Source organism: Bubalus kerabau, chromosome 11 (genome assembly GCF_029407905.1).
Source record: "Bubalus kerabau isolate K-KA32 ecotype Philippines breed swamp buffalo chromosome 11, PCC_UOA_SB_1v2, whole genome shotgun sequence".
Taxonomy (NCBI): domain Eukaryota; kingdom Metazoa; phylum Chordata; class Mammalia; order Artiodactyla; family Bovidae; genus Bubalus; species Bubalus kerabau.
This window is the reverse complement of record NC_073634.1, coordinates 74,340,312-74,365,190: the sequence shown is the minus strand read 5'-3', so window position 1 is coordinate 74,365,190 and position 24,879 is coordinate 74,340,312. Positions and strand designations below refer to the sequence as shown.

Genomic DNA, 24,879 nt, shown 5'->3' with positions numbered 1-24,879 from the left:
TTACTGTCCCTTCTTGTTTAGATGAATCGAATATCAGTGTTGACTGATTAGTTGCTCACTTTCTACCCATATTGGCCCTCAGACTCCAGACCAGTATTTCAGAAAATGCTTAACTGCTTAACACCATTTAAAAATTGAGAGCTTAAATCATCTGGATTTCTGGCTTCAGTTGAAAAATTAGGATCTGATAAGACCAGGCATGTGTTCCTACATATTAGAAACCAGCCGAGGCTGAGCAATGGGAGCCCTTCCCACTGTGTGCAAAATCTCCAGACCCTACCTGGTTCTCTGCACTCATTTACAAAACCTGCCTGAGCTGCCTAACCACTGGGGCGACTGCATCCCCTTCTCTCAACCACCTACTTCACATGGCTCAGTGGTAAAGAATCCACCTGTAATGCAGGAGACGTGAGTTCGATCCCTTGGCTGGGAAGATCCCCTGGAGAAGGAAATGGCAACCCACTCCAGTATTCTTGCCTGGAAAACCCCATGGACAGAGGAGCCTGGCAGGCTATGGTCCATGGGGTTGCAAAAGAGTCGGACACGACTGAGCGACTGTCACTCACTTCACTCACAAGAATGAGAAAACTAAAGTCCAAAGAGGCTGCTCAAGGCTGCCAAGCCGTGAGCTGCGCAACTAGTCCCTTTGGTTCTCTATAACACCAGCACATCAGTTCAGCATTTAATGAATGACGTATCTTTGCTTGGCTCAATTATGAATTGGGCATAATAAAGAGTATACAAGTCTGTGTTTCAGTAACAGGTACAACCCATTCGTGTTGATAAGACATTTACCTATGCCAATCAAAATATGCTTATCTGTACTTTTGTGCTAGGATCATGAGTTGTCATTAATCGTTAGTTGTTAGTTATGTATAATGTGAACATGCTGCTGTAACAAAATGGATTAAAATATAGAAACGGAATCATAAAGTGAAGCACCTAATTTCACCCTCATTGATTCAGGCAGTTGGTGGGCAGACTTGGACAAGAGAAACCAAGTGTGTTGGGAATGTCACATAAGTTGCTTGAGCCCTAAGAGAAGTATCCACTGTACTCTTGTCCTTTCAGTGCACTTGGCGGCTCCTCGGCTCTTCACATCCCAGCTTTTCCAGGAGGAGGCTGTCTCATTGATTATGTTCCCCAAGTGTGCCACCTGCTCACCAACAAGGTAAAAGCAAGTCCCCTGCCTCCCCAGCCTTGTAAGGCCCCTTCCTCCACTGTCATTTCCCCAGCATCGTGGTGCAGACGCCATCCTCTCCACCCTGTCTTAGTTTCAGCCTCCATCTGACATGGCCTTTCCTGCTCTGAATAGATTTCATCAGTTTCTCTCCCACTTTGTTTGCACTCCTTCCTTTTCTGAGGATTCTGACCTCCCTGTTCCAGTCTTACCTTCATATTCTTTAAAATTGGAGGACAATTGCTTTGCAATGTGTTGTTTTCTACCATACAAAAACTTGAATCAGCCATAAGTATATGTATGCCTCCTCCCTCAAGAGCCTCCCTCCCACCCCCCCAACTCACTCACTCCTCTGGGTTGTCATAGGCACTGGGTTAAGCTACCTGTGTTATACAGCACTTTCCCACTAGCTATCTGTTTTACATGTAGTAATGCATATGTTTCAATGCTGCTCTTTCAATTTGTCCCCCTTCTCCTCTCACTGTCTCCACAAGTCTGTTTTCTATGTCTGTGTCTCTATTCCTGCCCTGCAAAAAGGTTGCATCAGTACCATTTTTCTTGATTTCATATATATGCATTAATATGCGATACTTGTTTTTCTGACTTACTTTACTGTAAGTTTACAAACAGGCTCTAGGTTCTTCTACTTTACTAGAACTGACTCAAATTGGTTCCTTTTTATGGCCGAGTAATATTCCATTGTATATGTATACCACAACTTCTTTATCCATTCACCTGTTGATGGACATCTAGGTTGCTTCCATGTCTTGGCTATTGTAAATAGTGCTGCAGTGAACATTGGGGTACATGTGTCTTTTTCAATTATGGTTTTCTCAGGGTATCTGCCCGTTAGTGGGGATGCTGGATCATATGGTAACTTTATTCCTAGTTTTTTAAGGAATCTCCATATTGTTCTCTGTGGTGGCAGTGTCAATTTACATTCCCACCAACAGTGCAAAAAGGGTTCTCTGTTCTCCACACCCTCTCCAGCATTTCTTATTTGTGGACTTTTTTGATGTTGGCCATTCTAACTGGTGTGAGGTGATACCTTATTGTAGTTTTGATTTGCATTTCTCCAACAATGAGTGGGAGAAGGCAATGGCACCCCACTCCAGTACTCTTGCCTGGAAAATCCCATGGATGGAGGAGCCTGGTAGGCTCCAGTCCATGGGGTCGCTAAGAGTCGGGCATGACTGAGCGACTTCACTTTCACTTTTCACCTTCATGCATTGGAAAAGGAAATGGCAACCCACTCCAGTATTCTTCCCTGGAGAATCCCAGGGACAGAGGAGCCTAGTGGGCTGCCCTCTATGGGGTTGCACAGAGTCAGACACGACTGAGGCGACTTAGCAGCAGCAGCAGCAACAATGAGTGATGCTGAGCATTTTTTAATGTGTTCATTGGCCATCTGTTATGTCTTCTCTGGAGAACTGTCTGCTTAGGTTCTCCATCTTTTAAACATATATCTTCTCATTCTTGAATTTCCATTATGCCCTAAGTTTTTTCTTCTTCTTATGGTTTAAAAAATTTCATCTCTTTCATTTCCCAATTATTATGTGTGTGTGTGTGTGTGTGCCACTAGTTAATATCACAGTGATCCTGTCAAGCGACTCTCATCTCTTTCTGCTTTTCTGTACAGCACGTTTTAATAGTTGGTTCCTGATTCTTCCTGTCATGCCCAGGAACAGTTTGCCAGAGTCCTGCTTGTTGGGACAGGGTTTCCAGGTCAGATTGGCTTATAGCCACATTATACGGAGAAGGCAATGGCACCCCACTCCAGTACTCTTCCCTGGAAAATCCCATGGATGGAGGAGCCTGGTGGGCTGCAGTCCATGGGGTCGCTAAGAGTCGGACACTTACTGAGCGACTTCACTTTCACTTTTCACTTTCATGCATTGGAGAAGGAAATGGCACCCCACTCCAGTGGTCTTGCCTGGAGAATCCCAGGGACAGGGGAGCCTGGTGGGCTGCCGTCTGTGGGGTCGCACAGAGTCGGACATGACTGAAGCGACTTAGCAGCAGCAGCAGCATCCAGATTATAGCCAGATTATCTAAAGCTTTCCCTTAGCTGCGTTAATGAGCCTTTACACTGGCAAGTAACTGAGCTTACACTATTGGTTCTTATCAGGCATTTCTGAAAGTATAGAATATACTTGTTAATGTCCAGCCAACTTATTTAGCTAAAAACTGGAGCTATTAGTCCACAGACAATACTGACTTTCTTTCTACTCCCACATGGACTTAGTTTGCTTAATTCACCAAATCCTATTTTCTTTGCTTCTGTTGACTTGTTCACAATGGCTTGGAAAATAAATCTTTTGTTTGTCTCTTTCATTCAAAAGATAGCTCATCTCTATATAGAAAATGCTTTAGAAATATAATATTTCAAAGTCTTCAGTATTATTTTTTAAATGTCAAAGGAACTAAAATCTGGCAACTCTGCAGTCTGTGGGCTTGGCACAGATTCTAGGGCGTTTAACTCTCACGGAGTGGTTGCTGTTCATTGGACCAGATTCCCCCAGCCCCTGCCCTCCCACAAAACTGATCAGAGGACAGCATTCTTACTTACAGTGTAGGTTTTACACTGCCTTCAAATCTGTGTCCCAGTATTATAGAGAAAAATGCAAATTTGGTCTTCCAGAACTGAGAAGAAAAGCCTTTTTAAAGCTCTCCAATTGAGATTAATTTCTAGTCATACATTCTCCTCAAAAAAAATTATAATACCATTTTCCCAGAAATACAAGAATCAGTCAGTTTTTCTTATCTGGTTCCCTTTCATTAATTTCACTTGTCTTTCAAAATTGATGTTCTTCTGCTTGCTACAAATGAGGACAGTATGGGCTGCTTTTAGAAACAATCTCTTCAAATGAATTTCCATAATTGCATTGGAATCTATCTTTATAGCCAGTTTTGTTGTGGGTTTCTGTTAAAATGGTTTTCTGTTTTTAAAATCAAGTATACAGAACTGTTTTCATCCCCTTTTTAAACAAAGCCACTTAAGCAAACTTATCATCTGTTTTTCTTTCCCCAAAATAACATTTCTGATCCTGCGTTGAGCTTGCAAAGCAAGCACTGTTTTTATAAATTGACATAAAACCCCTATTATATAAATAGAATTGTTTTACTTTTAAAGGGTACAAATGGCTATCAGTACCAGTTGTGTCAAGGTTATTTCAAGCACTTTATCTTGAGCTTTTGTTATCCATGGAGACTCAGTGTGGCTACAGCCAATATAAACTATTTGGGGGGTCTTTTTCTCCCACTGTTTCTTTCAGCCATTATAAAGACGTTTTATAAGGAATGTATTTTTGCGTTAGAAACTGATGGGTAAATGACTAACTTTCAGATGCCTAGCTTAATGAGTTCACAATTTTTTTTATAGAAACTGTCACTTGGTGTTAAGAAGGAAATATAAAAAGGCAAAATCGCCTGTTGTAACACTCCTTATTCTGAATGTTACAAACCTAAAAAGAAATAATTGAGCATTACTGTCCTTTTCAATAGGAGTTGTAGTTCAAGATAATCAATTAGGCCCATTTGATGAGAGGAAACTCTTCTTTATGGAGAATGCCAGCTGTTAAATGAGATAGAATGAGAAAATACAAACATACCATTTTTCAGGCCTCAGTTGAAGTAATTGATTCAGACAAGGATCTCCAACAAATACTGAAACCATTAAGGAACTTGATCTTCCCATGCTTCGAGGAGTGTACCCCTGGATTACTCATTCTGGCAAAAGGGAACCATTCCCTTACAGTACCTTGGTCTGGCTGACGTCAGCTTAACCGGTGATCAAACTCAGTATCACCTAGGAAGTTTTCTTGCCAAAAATGTTTAACCTGGATCTAATCACACCTTTAGCTCTAACTTCCAATTCATAGGAAATACAGAAGGTAGAGAAAAAAGGAAGGAGACAATCAGAGAGTCTAGAACGCAGGATAAGACAGTTAGCCCAATCTCTGAAAAGTCAGTATTAGGCACACACACTCACATCCCAGGAGGTACTATTATTCTATAGTAAAAGACTTTCTAGATTAAATGCCTGATCCCTGTTTATATCCTTGCTTTTTTTTCAACGTATTTTGGGGACAGTTGGGAAGTTTGGAAAATTGTCAGGGTACTAAATAAATTCAGAGAATGAATTACTAAATTTTGTTGAGTGTGATAACAGTATTGTGATTGTGTAGGAAACTGTCTTGTTTTTCAGAGATGCATGCTGAAGTGTTCAGGGGCACACTGTAATGATGTCTCTAATTTCTTCTGAAACATTTCAGCAAGATTGATTGACAGGTTGATAGATAGGTAGATGGCTAGATAAAGCAACTAGACAAAATATTCACAGTTATTGAAGATAGGTGTGGGAATATGGGTGTTCATTTTACTATTCTTTCTACTTCTGTGAATCTTGGGAATTTTACATGATAAAGCATTTAATAATTCCCTACTGTACTCAGCTGTGGGTTCGTGTTCCAGGTGCAGTATGTGATTCAAGGCTATCACAAAAGAAGAGAGTATATTGCTGCCTTCCTCAGCCACTTTGGCACGTAAGTTCTTCATTAAGACCATAAATCAGTGATGCCCTCACATCCTGGTGACCCTGAGGGGAGGGCTCAATGAAGAAAATAGCACTTAGTTCTTCCATATGATACCTTTCAGTGCTATTTTGGTTCTTCCTGGTGTGTTGCTCACACTAACACTCCCAGAAAGACATATTTTTCAGCTTTGTTTGGCAAATAGAGTCAAATATCTTCCCTGGAGCAGCCACATAACTAGCCCCAAACACCACAGTCAAAGTGGTTGTCATACCTGCTTCTTCTTGCACTCTTTACAGTCTACACAGTACTTTCACCTCTGTCATCTCACAGTGGTCATGAGGTGAGCCAGGAGGGCATTCCTGGCACATCCTACAAAGAAAAGCCTATAAAACTTGACCAGTTCAGTCACCTATGGAAGTCTCAGAGATAGCTGGGGCAAGAACCCTGTTCCTCAGAACTCAGGTCTCCTGATAAGACTCCCACTCCCCACAGGGCCACAGAGATTCGGGAAGGAAATCTGACTTTAGACACCAGCGCCATGACTCACACTTGGGATTAGTGTGTTGGAAGAAGGCCCTGCGAGGGAGGAGGGCAGTGTGTAGCTGCAGTCCCAGGGTGGGCGTCTCCTCTGGCCACCCACCCTGTGCTCTGGCCCTTTCCGTCATGTGGCCCGTGCTGGCTGCTCTGCAGCTGTTTCCTTAATGGTGGCAGAGCCCTTATCAACCTCCCACTTAGGGCTTAGCTCAGGGGGAGGGGGGAGGGGGTGTTGCATTTTCCTCCCAGTCTCTTTAAAAGGTGGAGCACACTCTGCTAAGCACTAAGCATTTTAGTGCTCTCATTACCTCCCACCTCATTCCAGAGAAGATGTGTATATTAAAATTTTAAATCAGTAACTGAAGAAATTAAGATAAAAGGAATGAGAAGATGAAATCAAGAATAAGGTTAGGATATAATTTTTACAAATGTGGCATAATTAAAAGAAAATTTCTGACTCCTCAAGACAATTTCAAGAAATTTTCTTGTTATCCATTGTGGAATTTCTCATATCGCCAAGATAGAGTAACGATATCTAAACAGCATAACTGTTAATGAGTCTCTTAACACTTACGGTATTTTTCAGCTTTCTTTATGCGCGTTTTGAGAAAGTGCTTATGATATGAACAGTGCCTAATAAATAACTCTGTTAGTCTTCTCATTTTTGAGTAAGATTATTTTTTGTGTATGTTACTGAAAATGAAGATGTTCACACAGTGACCGGCAAAGCCGGGTGCGTGAACCTCGAGGGAATGTGCCTCTCCCCTCACTCCAGTGGTGTTCAAGAAAAGGGTGAAAAATTGCCTTTACACTTGTTAACAATTCTTTTTAAATCTCATTCTATGTATGCACATTTTTGTGTTTTATTACACATATAATATAGTAGTACTTGTCTACAACTGCAAAATCATATACAAATACTACTATATACTGTACTATATGCATAATGAGAAGGATTCTCTCAGTGCTTGTTTTTGCTTATGGGGTGCAGTATCTAAAAAGTTCAGATATCAGTGTTGTAATATTGAGTAAATTACATATCCAGAAAAGAAATACCAACTGATGAATAAAGTTGTTGACTGAAGTCAGCAGACTTTAATGATGTGTCAACAGTCTTTGAGCAAATCACTCAACCTTCAGTGTCTCAGTTCCTTTACCTTCACAGTGGGGTCAACTGTTCCTTCCTACTTAAACCTGGAGGCCATCAGTATTAATGGTCTGTTTAGTCTGACTCAGCCAGGGAGAAGGCATTTCTAAGGGCAGCAAAGGTCTCCTTGTATGGATGAGAGAGAAAGTTATCCTTGTCCTCTCTGTGTGGTTAATATTGGCACATTGTGGTGGTGTCACCCGCTGTACACTCAGCTCCAGAGGGAAATGGGGGAGAGGAGCCCATCAGAATTCAGTCTAGGCCCTTCTGTGTTTGGAGACTGTTCTCCTTTGACACAGGAGGTGTGCATCTCCCATCTGAACCCCACATCCACCCTGCTAATGTTGCTAATTTGTCTTGAGCCCAGTGGGTAAGATTGGGGGACACAAGAGAAAGGATGCCAAGTACTTTGGAAGATAGTCATCTATAATCCTGAACTTAGTAATATTGTCATTGCTTGTGACTGTTTAGTACCTGAATGAAAGTGAGACTGGACAATCACTGTATAGACCTGGGGTCTTTGCTGCCCTGACTTCTTCATTTGTCCTTTTGCTCATCACTAGTGACTAACATTCGGAGAAGGCAATGGCACCCCACTCCAGTACTCTTGCCTGAAAAATCCCATGGACAGAGGAGCCTGGTAGGCTGCAGTCCATGAGGTTGCTAAGAGTCAGACACGACTAATCGACTTCACTTTCACTTTTCACTTTCATGCATTGGAGAAGGAAATGGCAACCCACTCCAGTATTCTTGCCTGGAGAATCCCAGGGACGGGGGAGCCTGGTGGGCTGCTGTCTGTGGGATCACACAGAGTCGGACACGACTGAAGTGACTTAGCAGCAGCAGTGACTAACGTTTGCATAGTGTTTTGTGGATTGTTATTGTTGTTCTCTCACTAAGTCATGTCCAACTCTTTGCAACCCCATAATCTGTAGCATGCCAGGCTTCCCTGTCCTTCACCATCTCCTGGAGTTTGCTCAAACTCATGTCCACTGAGTCAGCGATACCATCTAACCATTTTATGGGTGGCCTTACTTGTTTTTCACAACTCCATGATGAAGTTTGCACATATGATTATATTTGTTTTACAGATAAGGAAACTGAGGCTCCAAAGGCTAAGTGATTTGCCAGAGGTCATAATAGTAAAGCTGTAATTCAAACCTAGATGCTTTCATTCCAAATCCCACATCCTTCCTATGACACTCACTTGTCTTAAATGTATCTCGGATTCAATAACCTTGCTTTATGAATATATTCTTTACTTGGTTCCATCTCTTTGATACCTTGTTTTTATGAAGGTTTTTTGTCTGTGTGTGTTTTTATTACTTAGGGGTGTCGTGGAATATGATGCAGAAGGCTTTACAAAACTCACTTTGTTGCTGATGTGGAAAGATTTTTGTTTCCTTGTACACAGTGAGTATACTTTTGCTATTAGCATGTCAACATACATTTCTGAATGCACTAAACCACATGTAATAATGAATATAACAGCCTTTAGTGTCCTGGCTTAGTTCCTTTTACTTTAGCATAAGTGTATTTACTGCATGATCTCAACCAGGTATAATTTGCTACTTGGGGGACGTTTGGTAGTGTCTGGAAACGTTTTTGTTTGTCATGATGGTTAGGGGACCAGGGCTGGCTTTGTTGTTCCTGCATCAGTGGGCAGAGGTCAGAGATGCTGTTAAACACCCTCCAGTGCACGGGACAGGCCCCTAAAGCAAAAAGTTATTGAGTCCACAGTGTCGGTAGTGCTGAATTTAAGAAACCCTGTCCTAGAGAGGGGTCTTCCCCAGTGGTGCTAGGAGTAAAGAACTCGCCTGCTAATGCAAGAGACATAGGAGACGCAGGTTCGATCTCTGGGTCAGGAGGATCCCCTGGAGGAGGGCATGGCCACCCACTCCAGTATTCTTGCCTGGAGAATCCCATGAACAGAGGAACCTGGTGGGTACAGTCCATAGGGTTGCAAAGAATCAGACACCCCTGAAGCAACTTAGCATGCATGCATCCTAGAGAAATTTCTATTTTCTAAGTATCTTTCCACATTCAGGCCTCAAAATCTTCAAGATTAGTCAAAGTGTAGTGCCTTGATCATTTGGTTATCATTCTTACTTTTTAAGGCAGGGGTTCCCAACCTCTAATCCGTGGACCAATCCCTCCTGTTAGATCAGTGATGGCATTAGATTAGAAATACAGCACACGATAAATGTAATGCACTTGAATCTCCCCAAACCATCTCCTCCCTGCCCCCAGTCTATGGGAAAATCGCCTTCCACGAAACCGGTCCCTGGTGCCAAAAAGGTTGGGGACCGCTGGCTTAAGGTATTTCCCAATAATAACTGCCTTGTCCGGCAGTGCTTCATATGGAGCTCCTACTGTATATAACTAGTCTTACATGGGACCATCATTTTAAATGCGTCTGAAAAGTGCAAGCATATTGTCTACATTAATTATATGCACAGAAAAGCAGAGTTGGAGAGGTGACAATTTTCATCTTGGGTGTGCCTCTAACTAATTATATGACCTTGTTCAAATTGCTGGGACAAGCCTCCCCCTGCTTTAGTCCCCTTTTATGTCACTGGGGATCAGGTTGTTAAGTCCTATAGAGACATCAGCAGACGGAGCTTATCCTGCAATATAGGACCAGGTGGAAGACGGAGTCCCAGTCAAGGCCTCCTGGTACTCTCCTCTTTGCTCACCATCTTCTGTGGCCCTACCCGGTTGAGCTGTATACTAGTGCTTCCAGCTCTTACTTTGATCCTGACCTTTTGTATCACAGCTTTGGTTTTCTGTTCTGAGTGTTAATTCCTTTCTGAGATCTCACTTCCTATTTGCCATGTCCGCTTTGCCCCACCATCTTGATCCTGTGATTCTGTGATTCTGTTTCTAGCTTGGTAATCTGACCCTAGATCCTGAGTATATGCTTGGTTTGTCTTTCATGACCCTGGACAGCTGCCTGGGAGATTAGTCTGGTGTGTTTCCTCTAGGCCGGCTCAGCAAGAGGGGTCTGTAACCTGCCACAAATGGTGGCGGCTGTGGGCAGAGGCCTCCCAGAGGAGCTGTGAGAGAAGGATTCAGAAGGAAGGACACATGGAGAGACGGAAACAGTAAATTACCAAAGTGGCATGAAATCTCAACAGTCTTCCTGAAAACTTACTTTGGTCCTCTGGCCATGATTCCACTTTCAAAAAAGATGTTTTTCAGTCACTAAGTTGTATGTATCCAACTCTTTGCAAGCCAGGCTTCCCTGTCCTTCACCATCTCCCAGAGTTTGCTCAGATTCATGTTCACTGAGTCTTTGATGCCATCCAACCATCTCATCCTCTATTGCCTCCTTCTCCGCCTTCATTCTTTCCTAACATCAGAGTCTTTTCCAGTGAGTCAGCTCTTCCAGGTGACCAAAGTATTGGAGATTCAGCTTTAGCATCAGTCCTTTCAATGAATATTCAGGGTTGATTTCCTTTAGGATTGACTGATTGATCTCCTTGCAGTCCAAAGGACTCGAAAGAGTCTTCCCCAGCACCAAAGTTCGAAAGTAAAAATTCTTTGGCACTCAGCCTTCTTTATGGGCCAACTCTCACATCTCTACATGACTACTGGAAAAATCATAGCTTTAACTATACGGACTTTTGTCAACAAAGTGATGTCTCTGCTTTTTAATACACTGTCTAGGTTTGTCATAGCTTTTCTTCCAAGGAGCATCATCAAAAAAGATGATGTCAGGTCATACCAGATATATGGAAAAAAGAATTCCTTGGCACTGATCTTTCTTGCTGTGTTTTCCACATGGGACTCAAGAATGGCTGCTCTGGTGGTGCTGGCCGGAGCGGTGTTCAGAGACAAAAGAGCGCCCGCCTCTCAGTTCCTGTTAGCTCTCTTCTCAGTGTGCTCAGTGTTACAGCAATTCCTGTTCCTTAGGAAGCTCTACTCCCCAAAGAATATTTTCTCCATAGTACAGTGTCCAGTATTTCTTACAGCTCCTTCTTTACCTTCCTTTGTTGGACATGCAGAATTAAGTCCCAGAGTCATATTTTCAAAGTTACAGTTTCATTTAGTTTTGATTACTTCTTCAGAAACATAGAACCCCGAGACACTCATTAGAACAGGTACAGGGACCTTGAGGTTTGTATAATTAACTCTTTCCAAAGTGTTTCCTCAGGCTCTTACTCCTTTCTTCCCCAGCCCATTTGCTCCCTGCTCTTAGCATCATGGCCACATTCTTGGCTCTGTGGCAGATAAGATCTTATATACACAAGGGACGGAATCAAGGGACTTTGATGCTATTTACTACTCCATCATTAGCTCACAGCCTGTCTTTAAATAAATTATTTCTACCCTTTTGCTTCTTATATCTAAAATGTAGGACTTGCTACATCATCAGAGTGAAACTTGGTTGTTGTTCAGTCGCTAAGTCCTGTCCTACTCTTTGTGACCCTATGGACTGCAGCACACCAAGCTTGATTAGGTAATGCATTTTATTCAGTCATACTGTTAAGCATCTGAAACTTACTTTCTTTGGGAAACAGCTGCTTGCTAGGTTATAACCCCCAAGGGACCACTTGTTGCTTTTGTTCTTGTCATGAAGATGGGAGTTGAATATGAAGTGGCAGAGACTTAATGATAGAACATTGCAGTGAATTATTCTGAGACCCCAAGAACATGAAAAAGAAAGAAGTGCCTAGAGATGGAGCCAGTTTTCTGTGGCTGGCTCACTACTTCATGGAGATTGAAGAGCTGGCGGGACACAAAATAATGTCTCTGATCTCCCCCACCCTCTGTTCTGCCCAGGCCTGGGAAGAAGACTTTTGAGAGGATAGGTGCTGGCAATAATTCTGAGCCTTTTGGATGCTACAGGAAAGAGGCACTGTTCTCTTGAGGCCAGTGGCTCTGACCTCAGCCTTTGCCAGAGCGCGGAAGCAAAAAGCACTAGGGGAAAACATTGTACACATTCTTGGATCTCTCAGGAGACACTGCAACTTCCTGGCATTCTGGTGGTTCCAGGAGTGGGAGCTGTGGCCATGATTATGGCCAGGGAGTATTTTTATCCATTTATTCCTTCTTTCCTTCCTTCATCTAGATCAGTATATCACAAGATTTGGAACCACAGCAAGAGCAAGTACTTGCTCTCATTCAGAAACTGTTTTCAGAAAGGTTTCCTGGTCACCATCTAAGAATTATCTGTAGTGGTTAAATATGTAATTCTATATTTGTCAAGCTTTTTTTACCTCTGGAGGTAGATGCTGTCTTTAAACCAGCAGCTTTTCAGAATGCTGGGTGACAAGGGAACCAGAGAGCAAGGCATAGTAATGCAGAACAAAAGTAACCACTGGGGAAAATTGACTCTTTCTTGGGCCCCTGTCAGCCACACTGGACGGAGGGCAGCTGCCTAACTTCACAGGGTTGCTGCTTGGAAGCAGAGGGTATTAGGATTGTGACAGAATGAGAAGCTGTCTTTTCCCATTACCTGTAATCCCTGTAAATGATTCTTTGAGTCATTCAGCCTGGACCATAGGCCTTCTCTCCCTGCAAAACACCTGTTAGACGAAATCTGACTGTTTTAGGTGTTCCATTTCGTTTCTTCTCTATGCCTAACCCAATCAATTTAGCCCAATGCAACTGAGTTCTGAGTTTATGGAGAACCTGCTGTGTGCTCAGTATTATGCTACGTCCCAGAGGATATAAGTAAATAACTCAGGCTTGACCTTAAGACAGTTGGAGTCTACACAAGGGTTGACTGCCTACAGCCTATGGGCCAAACTCCACCCTCAGTCTATTTTTATATGGCCCTCGAGCTGAGAATGGTTTTTATGTTTTTAAAGGGTTGTTGAGGAGGGATGAGAAGAATATGCAACAAAAATGATAAAGTCTCAAATATTTACCCTTTGACTCTTTACAAAGTTTGCCAACCCCTGACCTAGTTAATGGGACAAGAGATCAGATAAAGGTTGAAGTATACTGATATGCATTTTTTAAAAGCAAATATTTTGTGAGCTTGCTTACTGTATACAAGGCACAAAGTGATATATAGCCCAGAGAAAACTTCATGTATTTTATATATGAGAGAATTAGAAAGACACCCTCCCTAATGGAGTCTAATAAGAGAAAGAGACAATAAAGAAGTAAACTAACAAATATATGTTACAAATGGTCATAAATACCATAATGGAGCAAAACAGAGGGCTTTGAAAGAGCTTAAAAGGGGAGCTGTTGTTAGGTGGTCAGGGAAGCCTTCTCATAGGAGGTGACAATTCAACTGAGACCTTGATGAGCAGTTATTCAGATTCAGGGAGATTTCAGGTGGGGAAATGTCAGCTTCCGCAAAGAGCTACAAAAGGCAGTAAAGAATTCTGCATGTGCCCGAGTGGCTGGAGCACAGTGAGCAAGGAGAGAGTCATACAAGAGAGGTTAGAAAGAGAGTCAGGGCCGGGTATGAGTGCCTCACAGGCTGTATGTATCAGGATTGAGTAGCAGGTGCTTGAAAAACAATGGTTTAAGCAAAATAGAAGTTTATTTCTTTCTTGTGTATAAACAAGCAGTCCAGGGCCGGAATGACAGATCCAAAGGACACATGGGACCAAAATTCCTTCAGGCTTTATCCTCTATCATCCTTCGGTGTTTCCTTGCTTAAAGTCCAAAAAAGCTGTTGGAACTCTAACCATCACATCCATTATCCAAGTAACAGAATAGATAAATGATGGAAAGAGGGTGCAGACCTTCTCATTTACTGAGACTTAGTTCATATGGCCTCAGCATGTGTGCTCAGGCAGACTGGGAAATGTAGTTCTTTTTCTGGGGCAACAAATGCCCAGCTAAAAATCAGAGTTCTTTTAGCTTGAGTGAGAAAGAGAGAATGGCTATTGAGTAAGCAACTGCTAGTCTCTTCCAATCCAAGGAGAAGAATTTAGATATAGGTCAGATTTCCGTCAGAAAATGGATGGCACATCACACAGGTGGTGGTGGTTTAGTTGCTAAGTCGTGTTCGACTCTTGCGACCCCACGGACTGTATCCCGCCAGGCTTCTCTGTCCATGGGGATTCTCCAGGCAAGAATACTGGAGTGGGTTGCCATTTCCTTCTCCAGGGGATCTTCCCAACCCAGGAATCGAACCCAAGTCTCCTGCATTGCAGGCAGATTCTTTACTGATGGAGCTATGAGAGAAGCCCCATTACATCTCAGGGGTACCTAGGGAGAATTCAGTGGAACCAAAAGGGCTGATTAGCAGCAGCAATAGGGAGTCATGACCTTCCCTAGGACCCCTGGGGTGAGAGGAGAGTGTGGGTGCCAGAAACTGGAAAGAACTATAGTTGTTGCTGTAGGAAGGGGTTTTCTGGCAGGAACTGGGGACGGCCTTTTATTGAGGAGTGTGGATACTACTAACAGATGCAGGAAGGATTATTTCTAATTTCAGTTCTATCTGTTTTGTTCTTAGGTACATGTCAATTCATAATTGTTTCATCCTCCAATGTTTTGACCTTTTTATCATTATGAAATAGTCCTCTTTGTCTCTAGTGATCTGTCTGAACTTAAAGTCTATTTCATCTGATATTAATAACCTGCTCTAGCTCTATTTTGTTTATTGTTTGCTTGGTATACCTTTTCCAGCTCACTGCTTTCAACCTTTTTTTTTTTTTTTTCCCCTAAATGCCTTTAAATCTAAAGTGTGTCTCATAGATAGCATATGTTTGGGTTTTACTTTCGTATGCATTTAAAGAAACTCTGCTGTTTTATTAAGATAGTTTGCTCCATTGACACTGTATGTAATTGTTGGTATGGTTGGATTGGGGTCTGCCATTTTGATATGTTTTCTCTTTGTCTCATTCTTTTTTTGTTCCTTTTTTACTGCCTCATTTGTGTCAAGCAGAATTTTTTAGTGTACTGTTTTGATTGTTGATATTTCAGCTACCATTTGGTTGTTATTTTCTTAGCAGTCTTTTCTAGATACCACAGTATGCATCTTTAGCTGACCCAGTCTACTTCAAGATTAATGATGACTTGATTCTGGTAAAATATAACAACTTTGCCCCTCTGCCTCCCCCTTTATTGCGCTCTTATTGTCATATGTTATAGCGATATGTGTCACTATGTAAATACAACAGTACAGCTTTTTGTCTTATTGTTATAAATAATCTTATATTTTTAAAAAAAAATTAAAAGAAGGTAATAATTTTCTTTGTATTTTGCTCGGTCCATTATTTAAGGTACATCTTAGTAGGACCTTGTTACTCCATTTCATGGTTGTAGTGGAGGCAGAGGGAAGTGGCAGGGTTTATTTTTTCTAGCAGATGATGAGTTTTTACTCTGATTTTTTTCCTACAGTTTTCTCTTTTTTTTCTTTTTTTTTAAAATTTTATTTTATTTAACTTTACAATATTGTATTGGTTTTGCCATATATCAAAATGAATCTGCCACAGGTATACATGTGTTCCCCATCCTGAACCCCCCTCCCTCCCCGTACCATCCCTCTGGGTCATCACAGTTTTCTTAATATACTTTTCGTATTTGTTTTTTATCTGTCTCTTTCCATTCATTCATTACTTTTAAGCTGACTTTTAAACTGTTCAGAAAACAGTTATTTTACTTTATAAAGAGCTCAGTTTCTGGTAAGGTTTTTTTGTTTTTTTTTTTAAGCTAGAGGAGATTGACATCTGGAGACTAATTTTGCTAGTCATTTAAATAATTCTTTCCTCATAGGCCTGTAATCAAGGCCAATAAGCTAGAAATCAGGACAGCTTTTGAAATTTTAAGTAAAAATCAGAGGCTTCTGTTTATTGTTGCAAATGCCCCTTCCAAGCTCTGATTGTGTTAGGCTGTGTGATTGCTGGTCTAACCAAGGAAATTATTTACATTGATGTATCACTGTCTTTTCACCACTCAAGGCAGAGCTATTAAAGTGACAGCTACTCATCTCCTGAGCAAAGTGGTGTGAACTCATCTCTTTGTCACAGAAACAAAGTCTTGTAGAATATTTAGCAGCAGCAAACAAGATAGCTACTAGATAATTTAGTAAAACCCCAACTGTGCGGTTTCCCAAACCTACTTACTTTTTGAATACAGATCACATTTTTATATAAATAAGCAGATTTGAAGAGTAAATCAGTCAACAAAGTGATTAAAACTAGGATATGCCTGAGAATTCATTTCAAACCAGATTTATGAAAAGTGTAATATAATTTTAGAATTAGTATACTTAGATCAGGCATATATCAAACTTTATGATTTAATTTTATCATTTTGGTAGAAATAATAACTATCAAAGCAACAAGAACTAAAATTGATTATGAACAAAAGGCGAAACCAATCAATTCTCTGTACTGTTCAAAATGATTTAAAAATACAGAAAAAGATAAAAGAAAATCTGCTTTCTAATGCCAAATGCCTTTTTGCTTTGATTAAGAGAACTATGGGTCTTTTAGATACTTTAAACATTTGGGTTAATTTTTATCCTGGACTTCCTTGAAAGTGGTTAGCTCTGCTGGGCAAAGTGGTTTTTGTCTTTTGATTACACACACAAACACACCCTATTCAAGGTTTACAGCTCAAATAACTCCAGTCCTTTAGAAACCACTGTCACTATTTTGATTCAAATTGAAACTTCTGTTTCATGTTGAGAGTTTACTTCCAGAAAGTCTTTTTTTTGTAATTTCTGACACTGATCTGAGAATTCATTTCATTAATTTTCATCGGGAATATTCTCATCGTTAGAATACCTTGTGAAACCTTTTCACTGACTTTAAAGGACTTGTAAGGAAAGACGTTGTGAATATCAGGTCAGTTCAGTTCAGTCGCTCAGTCGTGTCCAACTCTTTGTGAACCTATGGACTGCAGCACGCAAGGCTTCCCTGTCCATTACCAGCTCCTGGAGTTTACTCAGACTCATGTCCACTGCGGAGAAGGCAATGGCACGCCACTCCAGTACTCTTGCCTAGAAAATCCCATGGATGGAGGAGCCTGGTAGGCTGCAGTCCATGGGGTTGCTACAAGTCGGGACGCGACTGAGCGGCTTCACTTTCACTTTTTACTTTCACACAATGGAGAAGGCAATGGCAACCCACTCCAGTGTTCTTGCTTGGAGAATCCCAGGGACGGCAGAGCCTGGTGGGCTGCCGTCTATGGGGTCGTACAGAGTCGGACACGGCTAAAGCGACTTAGCAGCAGCAGCATGTCCACTGAGTCAGTGATGCCATCCAACCATCTCATCCTCTGTTGTCCCCTTCTCCTCCCACCTTCAATCTTTCCCAGCATCAGGGTCTTTTCAAATGAGTCAGCTCTTCGCATCAGGTGGCCAAAGTATTGGAGTTTCAGCTTCAACATCAGTCCTTCCAATGAATATTCAGGACTGATTTCCTTTAGGATGGACTGGTTGGATCTCCTTGCTGTCCAAGGAGCTCTCAAGAGTCTTCTCCAACACCACAGTTCAGAAGCATTAATTTTTCAGTGCTCAGCTTTCTTTATAGTCCAACTCTCACATCCATACATGATTACTGGAAAAATCATAGCTTTGACTGACGGACCTTTGTTGACAAAGTAATGTCTCTGCTTTTTAATATGGTGTCTAGGTTGGTCATAGCTTTTCTTTCAAGGAACAAGTGTCTTTTAATTCCACATGATTCCAAATACCTTCTTATATATGTTATAGTATTCTTTTCAACTGTAATTATTGGATTAGTGCAATTGCTAAAGTGAATTTATCTGATTTAAGAAAGGTCATAAAAACTCAGTGTTTTTAACTTAAAAATGTTTGTAACTTCTTTGAAATTAACAAATTATAACACAACAAGGCATCTAACTCAATGAAAGAAAGGACTCATTTTACAGAGAGTAACTTTTATAGTATCAATCTCATTTAGTCTAATTCCTTAGAATTAATTTTGAGATATTATTGAAACATGGGCATTGGTGTAAAACTTTTGGTGGTGTTGAAGATAATAGTTATGGTAACAGTAGGTAGCAGATATTAACTGTATACCATGCTCCGGACACTATTCTCAATATTGTGCATATATATATATATATGTGTGTGTGTGTGTGTGTGTGTGTGTATATATATATATATATATATATATAGTTATTCTTCCTCATCCTCCTTCTGAGGATAATTACTAGTAGTTCCCCATTTTACAAATGACAAATCTGTGGCACAGAAAGAATAAATATATTCACTGTGACAGAGTTGGGATTTAAATCCACGAACCGATTCCAGAGCTCATATGAAAATGAACTGCATTTCTACAATGGCTTCATGTCATTGGTTGGCAGTGTCCCCACAAATGTGATGAATGTTGCAAGCCTTTGGAGTTTCACAGAGAACTGTGAGTCCCAGGAACTAAAGTAAAGGGTCAGTGTCCATCCATGCAGTGGGAGATAGGCATGTAGTGTCTCATCTGCCAGGAGCATGGGTGAACATCTCACCAATGACGTTACTGATTTGAAAGCAGTGGGGTATAAAACTGGTGTTGCTCCTCAGTGGTGGTAACAGTTTGTCCAGCTGTGATCCCCTGTCCAGTGGCACAGGTATATTGGCTCAAGAAGGGTTTCACTCTGTGGCCACAGGAAGAGAAAAATAAGTGGTTTAATTAAGGAATTACCAGCTCCTGCAGCCACTATGAAAAACAGTATGGAAACTCCTTAAAAAACTAAAAATAAAATTACCATATGATCCAGTAATCCCCCTACAGGGCATATAGCCAGAACAGATAAAAACTCTTAATTCCAAAAGATATAATACATGCACCCCAATGTTCATAACAGTACTATTTACAGTAACCAAGATATGGAAGCAACCTAGGTGTCCATCAGCAGATGAGTAGATAAAGAAGATATGGTATACATACAAAATAGAGTATTACTCATCCATAGAATAGAATGAAATATTATCATTTGCAGCAACATGGATAGACATAGAGATGATCAAACTAAGTGAAGTAAGTCACACAAAGACAAATATTATATATCACTTATTTGTGAAATCTAAAAAAATAATACAAATGAACATATTTAGAAACAGAAACTCACACATAGAAATCAAACTTATGATTATCAAAGCAGAGAGGGGGAAGGAGATAAATTAAGAGTATGGGATTAACAGAGACACACTATTATATATAAAATAGATAAACAAGGGTTTTTACTGTATAGCACAGGGAATTCAAAATCTTGTAATAACTTATAATGGCGAAGAGTGTCAAAAGAATGTGTGTGTGTGTGTGTGTGTGTGTGTGTATCTGAATCACTTTGCTATATACCTGAAACTAATACAATATTGTAAATCAACGATAGTTTAATTTTTTAATAATGAAGATTTGGAAAAAAAAACAAAATGAACAAAAAAGAACTACCAGTTCCTAATTATTAAAAACTAGATTTAAGCTGTTGAGACATAGTGAAAGTGGTCAGTTCTAGTGGTTCATTATATAAAGACTATGCAAACCTACAAAGTCAAATGTTATGTGAGCCAAATAGGCAACATAGATGGAGTAGCCCAGGTTCTAAGACAAAAGGGTGTGGTAGGAACTGTGGCAAGCTGCAGACTCCTTTACATGATTTTTTTAATTTTTAATATATAGAGTACAATGCAAACATTTCTGTGGGCTTGATCTGTCCTGAAAGTCTATGAAACTTTTTTAAAAAAATATTTTTTAAACACTTTTTATTATAAAAAATTTCAAACAAAACACACAAAAAAGAGAAAAATATAATGAGCCCCCATGTACCCATCATCCATATTGCAATTTTGTCTACCTTATTTCTTTTTTTAAATTTTCTGAAATATTTTGCAGCATATGTGAAATATGATCTCACCTATAACTCAACATGTATCTCTAGCAGATAAGAAAATTTTCAAAGAATATGTAACCAAAATAACATTACATCTAAAATTCTTTAATATTATCTAATAGCCAGTCTATGTTCAAATTTTCCTATTTGTCTCAGACATGTTTCTTTTTTGTTTTTTGTTCTTTTTTTACAGTTCGTTTTGTTCAAAGCAGGATCCAAATAAGTCAAGACCCATAAATCTTGAAAAATCTTTTTTTAGAAATGTGGGCCCAAATAATGGGTATCACCACCCATTTTCCTTGCCCTAAATTTAGTTTAAAAAGCTAAGGAGTGAAATCGGTGAAGACATCACTTCACCCATGAGCCCATAGAAGACAGCTTCTCACATTAGTGTACTACCTTCCAGTTTCAAAAGTGCTTTTAATCATCTGGTTTACAATATGAGCTATCTATCTCTATGCCAGTTTCGGATAGAATTCCTAGCACTTGAATGAATGGTTAGAGGCCATCTTGCCTAGGGATTTTTATTTTTTTTTACGCCAAAGACTCCTTTGATGAACCCTATAGATTCATTCTTCAGTGTTTTAAAATGCATAAAATAAAGTATATAGTATACTACAAGGAAGCCAATTAAAATGCTGTTACCACATCTTTAAAAAATAATAACAGAGATATAATTCTTTTTAAATGCCTTAAATAACCATATCCACGGCAAATCTAATAATCACTGCAATTTTGAAGTAGTGACGAACATAGACTATTTTGAAAATATGAGCAACAACCACAATGTGATATAAAAATACCTGTGATTTTTCTTGATACCAAAGTCAGGGTACTGCTAACACTGCTACAGATGGTTGCCTGCATTCATAATTAGAAGAAATGCTAAATTTCAGTTAAAAGTGGTGAATATAAAGATATACATTTTTCCCATGCAAGTTCCAAGATGCCCTGAATTTTATCCAAGGACCTTTGTGGAAGGCAAGGAAGAGAAGGGGGTTGCATGGACCTCAGATTAAGAATCTCTGAAAACCTGTGTTACAGGAGTAGGATGTGGCTCAGTGGCTGACCTGGGGCCATGTATGATGTTAGGGGAAGAATAGGACTAGAAACCAGGTTTCCTAAATCCAATTGTTTTTTCTATGTTTGAATGGGTCAGTTCCAAGATACTAAGATAGGTGAGCACTTTTATAACAGTATGTGTTCAGTATTGTACTGCTGATATCTTAACACTAGCCTGAAGAACTAAATAATGTTCAGCATAAGGAAAATGCAAGAAAATAGTGCTCAGATTTGAGGTTTAATGGCTTTTTCATTTACATATTGTATACTTCCTAACTGTACAAGTGCAACTTTCATAAGTCAGTGAGGCAGATTTTACCATGAGGATAGCAAGAAGTTATTGAAGGGACTTCCCTGGTGGTCCAATCTGCCTTCCAGTGCATTTGACCCCTGGTTGGGGAGTTAAGATCCCACAGGCCATGGCCCAACTGAGCCTGTGCGCCAGAACTGGAGAGAGTCTGAGCACCGCAACAAAAGATCCTGCGTGACATGACTAAGACCCCAAACCAAAAATAAATAAATAAATATATTTTTTAAAGTCATGTAGCTTTAAAAAAAAAAAAAAAGTCACTGAAGAATGCCTAATAGAGAAGGGACAAATATTTGCTTTTTATAAAAACAGATTATTCTCATATATAGATGGTTTGAAACATGAACCAGGAAATCGGAAAGATAGATTAGGCAAAAGATGATTAGACCAGAACTAGAGCAGTCATAATAGAGATGAAGGGAAAGAAGATATTTCCAGAAATATTTTGGAAGTAAAACTGGCAAAACTGAGTAACTGATCCCAGTGAAGGACTGAGAAGAAGTAGGATGAGTCCCAGCTTTCTTCCATAAGCATCTGTTAGCCGATGATGCCAAGCACTTGGAGCAGGGGTTATGTGAGGAGGAGCAGATTTGGAAATGCTGAGCCCAGTTTGGGATATGTTGAGTTTTATGAGCCACTGGATATCCAGGTGAAGAATCAATGAATGAACATTTACATAAAATGAATGTGTGGTGGAGATTCTCACGGGCTTCACCTGGAGTCCATCCCAAGCTAGAAACCCCTGGTCATCCCCAGTCTGGACGATTCAGAACTATTTGGCCTGACTGAACCCTTAACAAAAGGATTCAGTCATACGTCACACTGACAGAGTTTTGGTTTGAAACTTGAAACCTTGTTGGTAACTTTTCCTCCAGATTCTTAACATGCTCTGGTGTAGAATGTACTGTAAGAGGCTTTAGGGAGTGATTTCTGAACTGAGAATGACCTTTGGGTAAATTTAAACCCTTGTGTTCAGATAGGTGAAGTGAATGTCAAGACACAATTGAAAGGCCAAATACCGTGTGATTCTACGTGTATCAGGTACCTACAGTGGTCAGTGTCACAGACCGAAAGCGGAATAGAGGTTACCAGGGAAGAGGCAGAGGGGGAGTGGGGTGTTGTTTAACAGGAGAGGTTCAGTTTGGGAAGATGAGAAAAGTCCTGGAGATGGATGGTGGTGCTATTTGCCCAACACTGTCAGTGTACTTAAAGCCACTGAACCGTTCATTCAAAAATGGCTGAAATGGCAAGTTTTATGTTTTACCACAATTTGAAAAATGAAGAAATAAAAAAACCAATTCATTAGTAGGCAGGCATCTTATTGACCACATTTCTTCAGTCTTAATTAACCTGGTATTTTTTTCTCTTCAATTCATTCTCAGAGGATACTGAGATGATAAGAAGCGCCTTCTGGTGATAGGTGATGATGATAGTGATCATGATGATGCCATTGTCTTATTAATACATAAATAAAATCACTTATTGAATGCTCATTATGTGCAAAGTACTGTGCTAAGTAGTACTTAACATTCCTAATTCCATATACTTCTCTCAACAGCCTTATAAGATGGCTACTTATCCCCATTCTACAGTAGAGAAAACTGAAGCACCTAGAAATAAAGTAACTTGCCGGGGTCACCTAGCTAGTAGTTGAAGAGAACAGCATTTGAACTAAGACCTTTCCAGAACTCTTGTTCTCCACATTCACTAAAGCTTCCCAGCCCACGTGCTGGGACACGCTCCTGGGGTGGGGACAAGCTCCAGGTAGCCTGCTGATCATTTCAGTCCTTGGAAATAAGGACTGGGCTCAGGACTGGCTCCTATAGTTAGTGATCTCTGCCTGCCTTACATAATTTTCCTGTTGTGCCATAAAATAGCCTTACATATTTTTCCTGTTGTGCCATAAAATCCTAGCACTTTCCGAGTTCAGTTCAGTCACTCAGTCATGTCTGATTCTTTGTGACCCCATGAGCTGCAGCACGACAGGCCTCCCTGTCCAACAACTCCCGGAGCCTACCCAAACTCATGTCCATTGAGTCGGTGATGCCATCCAACCATCTCATCCTCTGTTGTCCCCTTCTCCTCCTGCCCTCAATCTTTTGCAACATCAGGGCCTTTTCAAATGAGTCAGCGCTTCGCATCAGGTGGCCAAAGTATCAGAGTTTCAGCTTCAACATCAATCCTTCCAATGAATGCCCAAGACTGATCTACTTTAGGATGGACTGGTTGGATCTCCTTGCAGTCCAAGGGACTCTGAAAGGTCTTCTCCAACACCACAGTTTAGAAGCATCAATTCTTCAGTGCTCAGCTTTCTTTATAGTCCAACTCTCACATCCATACATGACTACAGGAAAAACCATAGCCTTGACTAGACGCACCTTTGTTGACAAAGTAATGTCTCTGCTTTTTAATATGCTGTCTAGGTTGGTCATAACTTTCCTTCCAAGGAGTAAGCGTCTTTTAATCTCATGGCTGCAATCACCATCTGCAGCAATTTTGGAGCCCCCAAAAAATCAAGTCAGCCACTGTTTCCACTGTTTCCCCATCTATTTGCCATGAAGTGATGGCACCTGATGCCATGATCTTAGTTTTCTGAATGTTGAGCTTTAAGCCAACTTTTTCACTTTCATCAAGAGGCTCTTTAGTTCCTCTTCACTTTCTGCCATAAGGGTGGTGTCATCTGCATATCTGAGGTTATTGATATTTCTCCCAGCAATCTTGATTCCAGCTTGTGCTTTGTCCAGCCCAGCAGTTTCTCATGATGTACTCTGCATAGAAGTTAAATAAGCAGGGTGACAATATACAGCCTTGACGTACTCCTTTCCTATTTGGAACCAGTTTGTTGTTCCATTTCCAGTTCTAACTGTTGCTTCCTGACCTGCATACAAGTTTCTCAAGAGGCAGGTCAGGTGGTCTGGTATTCCCATCTCTTTCAGAATTTTCCACAGTTTATTGTGATCCACACAGTCAGAGGCTTTGGCATAGTTAATAAAGGAGAAATAGATGTTTTTCTGGAGCCCTCTTGCTTTTTTGATGATCCAGCAGATCATCAAACTTGATTTGGCAACTTGATTTCTGGTTCCTCTGCCTTTTCTAAAACCAGCTTGAACATCTGGAAGTTCACATTCTGTGAGAATGTGGTCCACTGGAGAAGGGAATGGCAAACCACTTCAGTACCCCTGCCTTGAGAACCCCATGAACAGTATGAAAAGGCAAAAAGATAGGATACTGAAAGATGAACTCCCCAGGTCGGTAGTTGCCCAATATGCTACTGGAGATCAGTGAAGAAATAACTCCAGAAAGAATGAAGGGATTGGAGCCAAAGCAAAAATAGCACCCA

The 24,879-nt window shown here is 40.5% G+C and overlaps 1 protein-coding gene across 12 annotated transcripts in view; it reads left to right on the top strand.

Annotated features, from left to right (window-relative positions):
- Positions 1–24,879, top strand: part of BABAM2 (BRISC and BRCA1 A complex member 2) — a 470,493-nt gene that overhangs the window by 370,212 nt on the left and 75,402 nt on the right. For 10 of the 12 annotated variants that reach the window (XM_055540629.1, XM_055540627.1, XM_055540626.1 and 7 more), the window contains 3 exons: positions 1,072–1,171; positions 5,654–5,724; positions 8,727–8,809. In XM_055540629.1, the coding sequence (XP_055396604.1) occupies positions 1,072–1,171; positions 5,654–5,724; positions 8,727–8,809 (254 nt within the window). Of the gene's footprint in view, positions 1–1,071; positions 1,172–5,653; positions 5,725–8,726; positions 8,810–14,822; positions 15,577–24,879 lie in introns of those variants that run through there. The other 2 variants (XM_055540633.1, XM_055540632.1) reach the window with 2 other exon arrangements.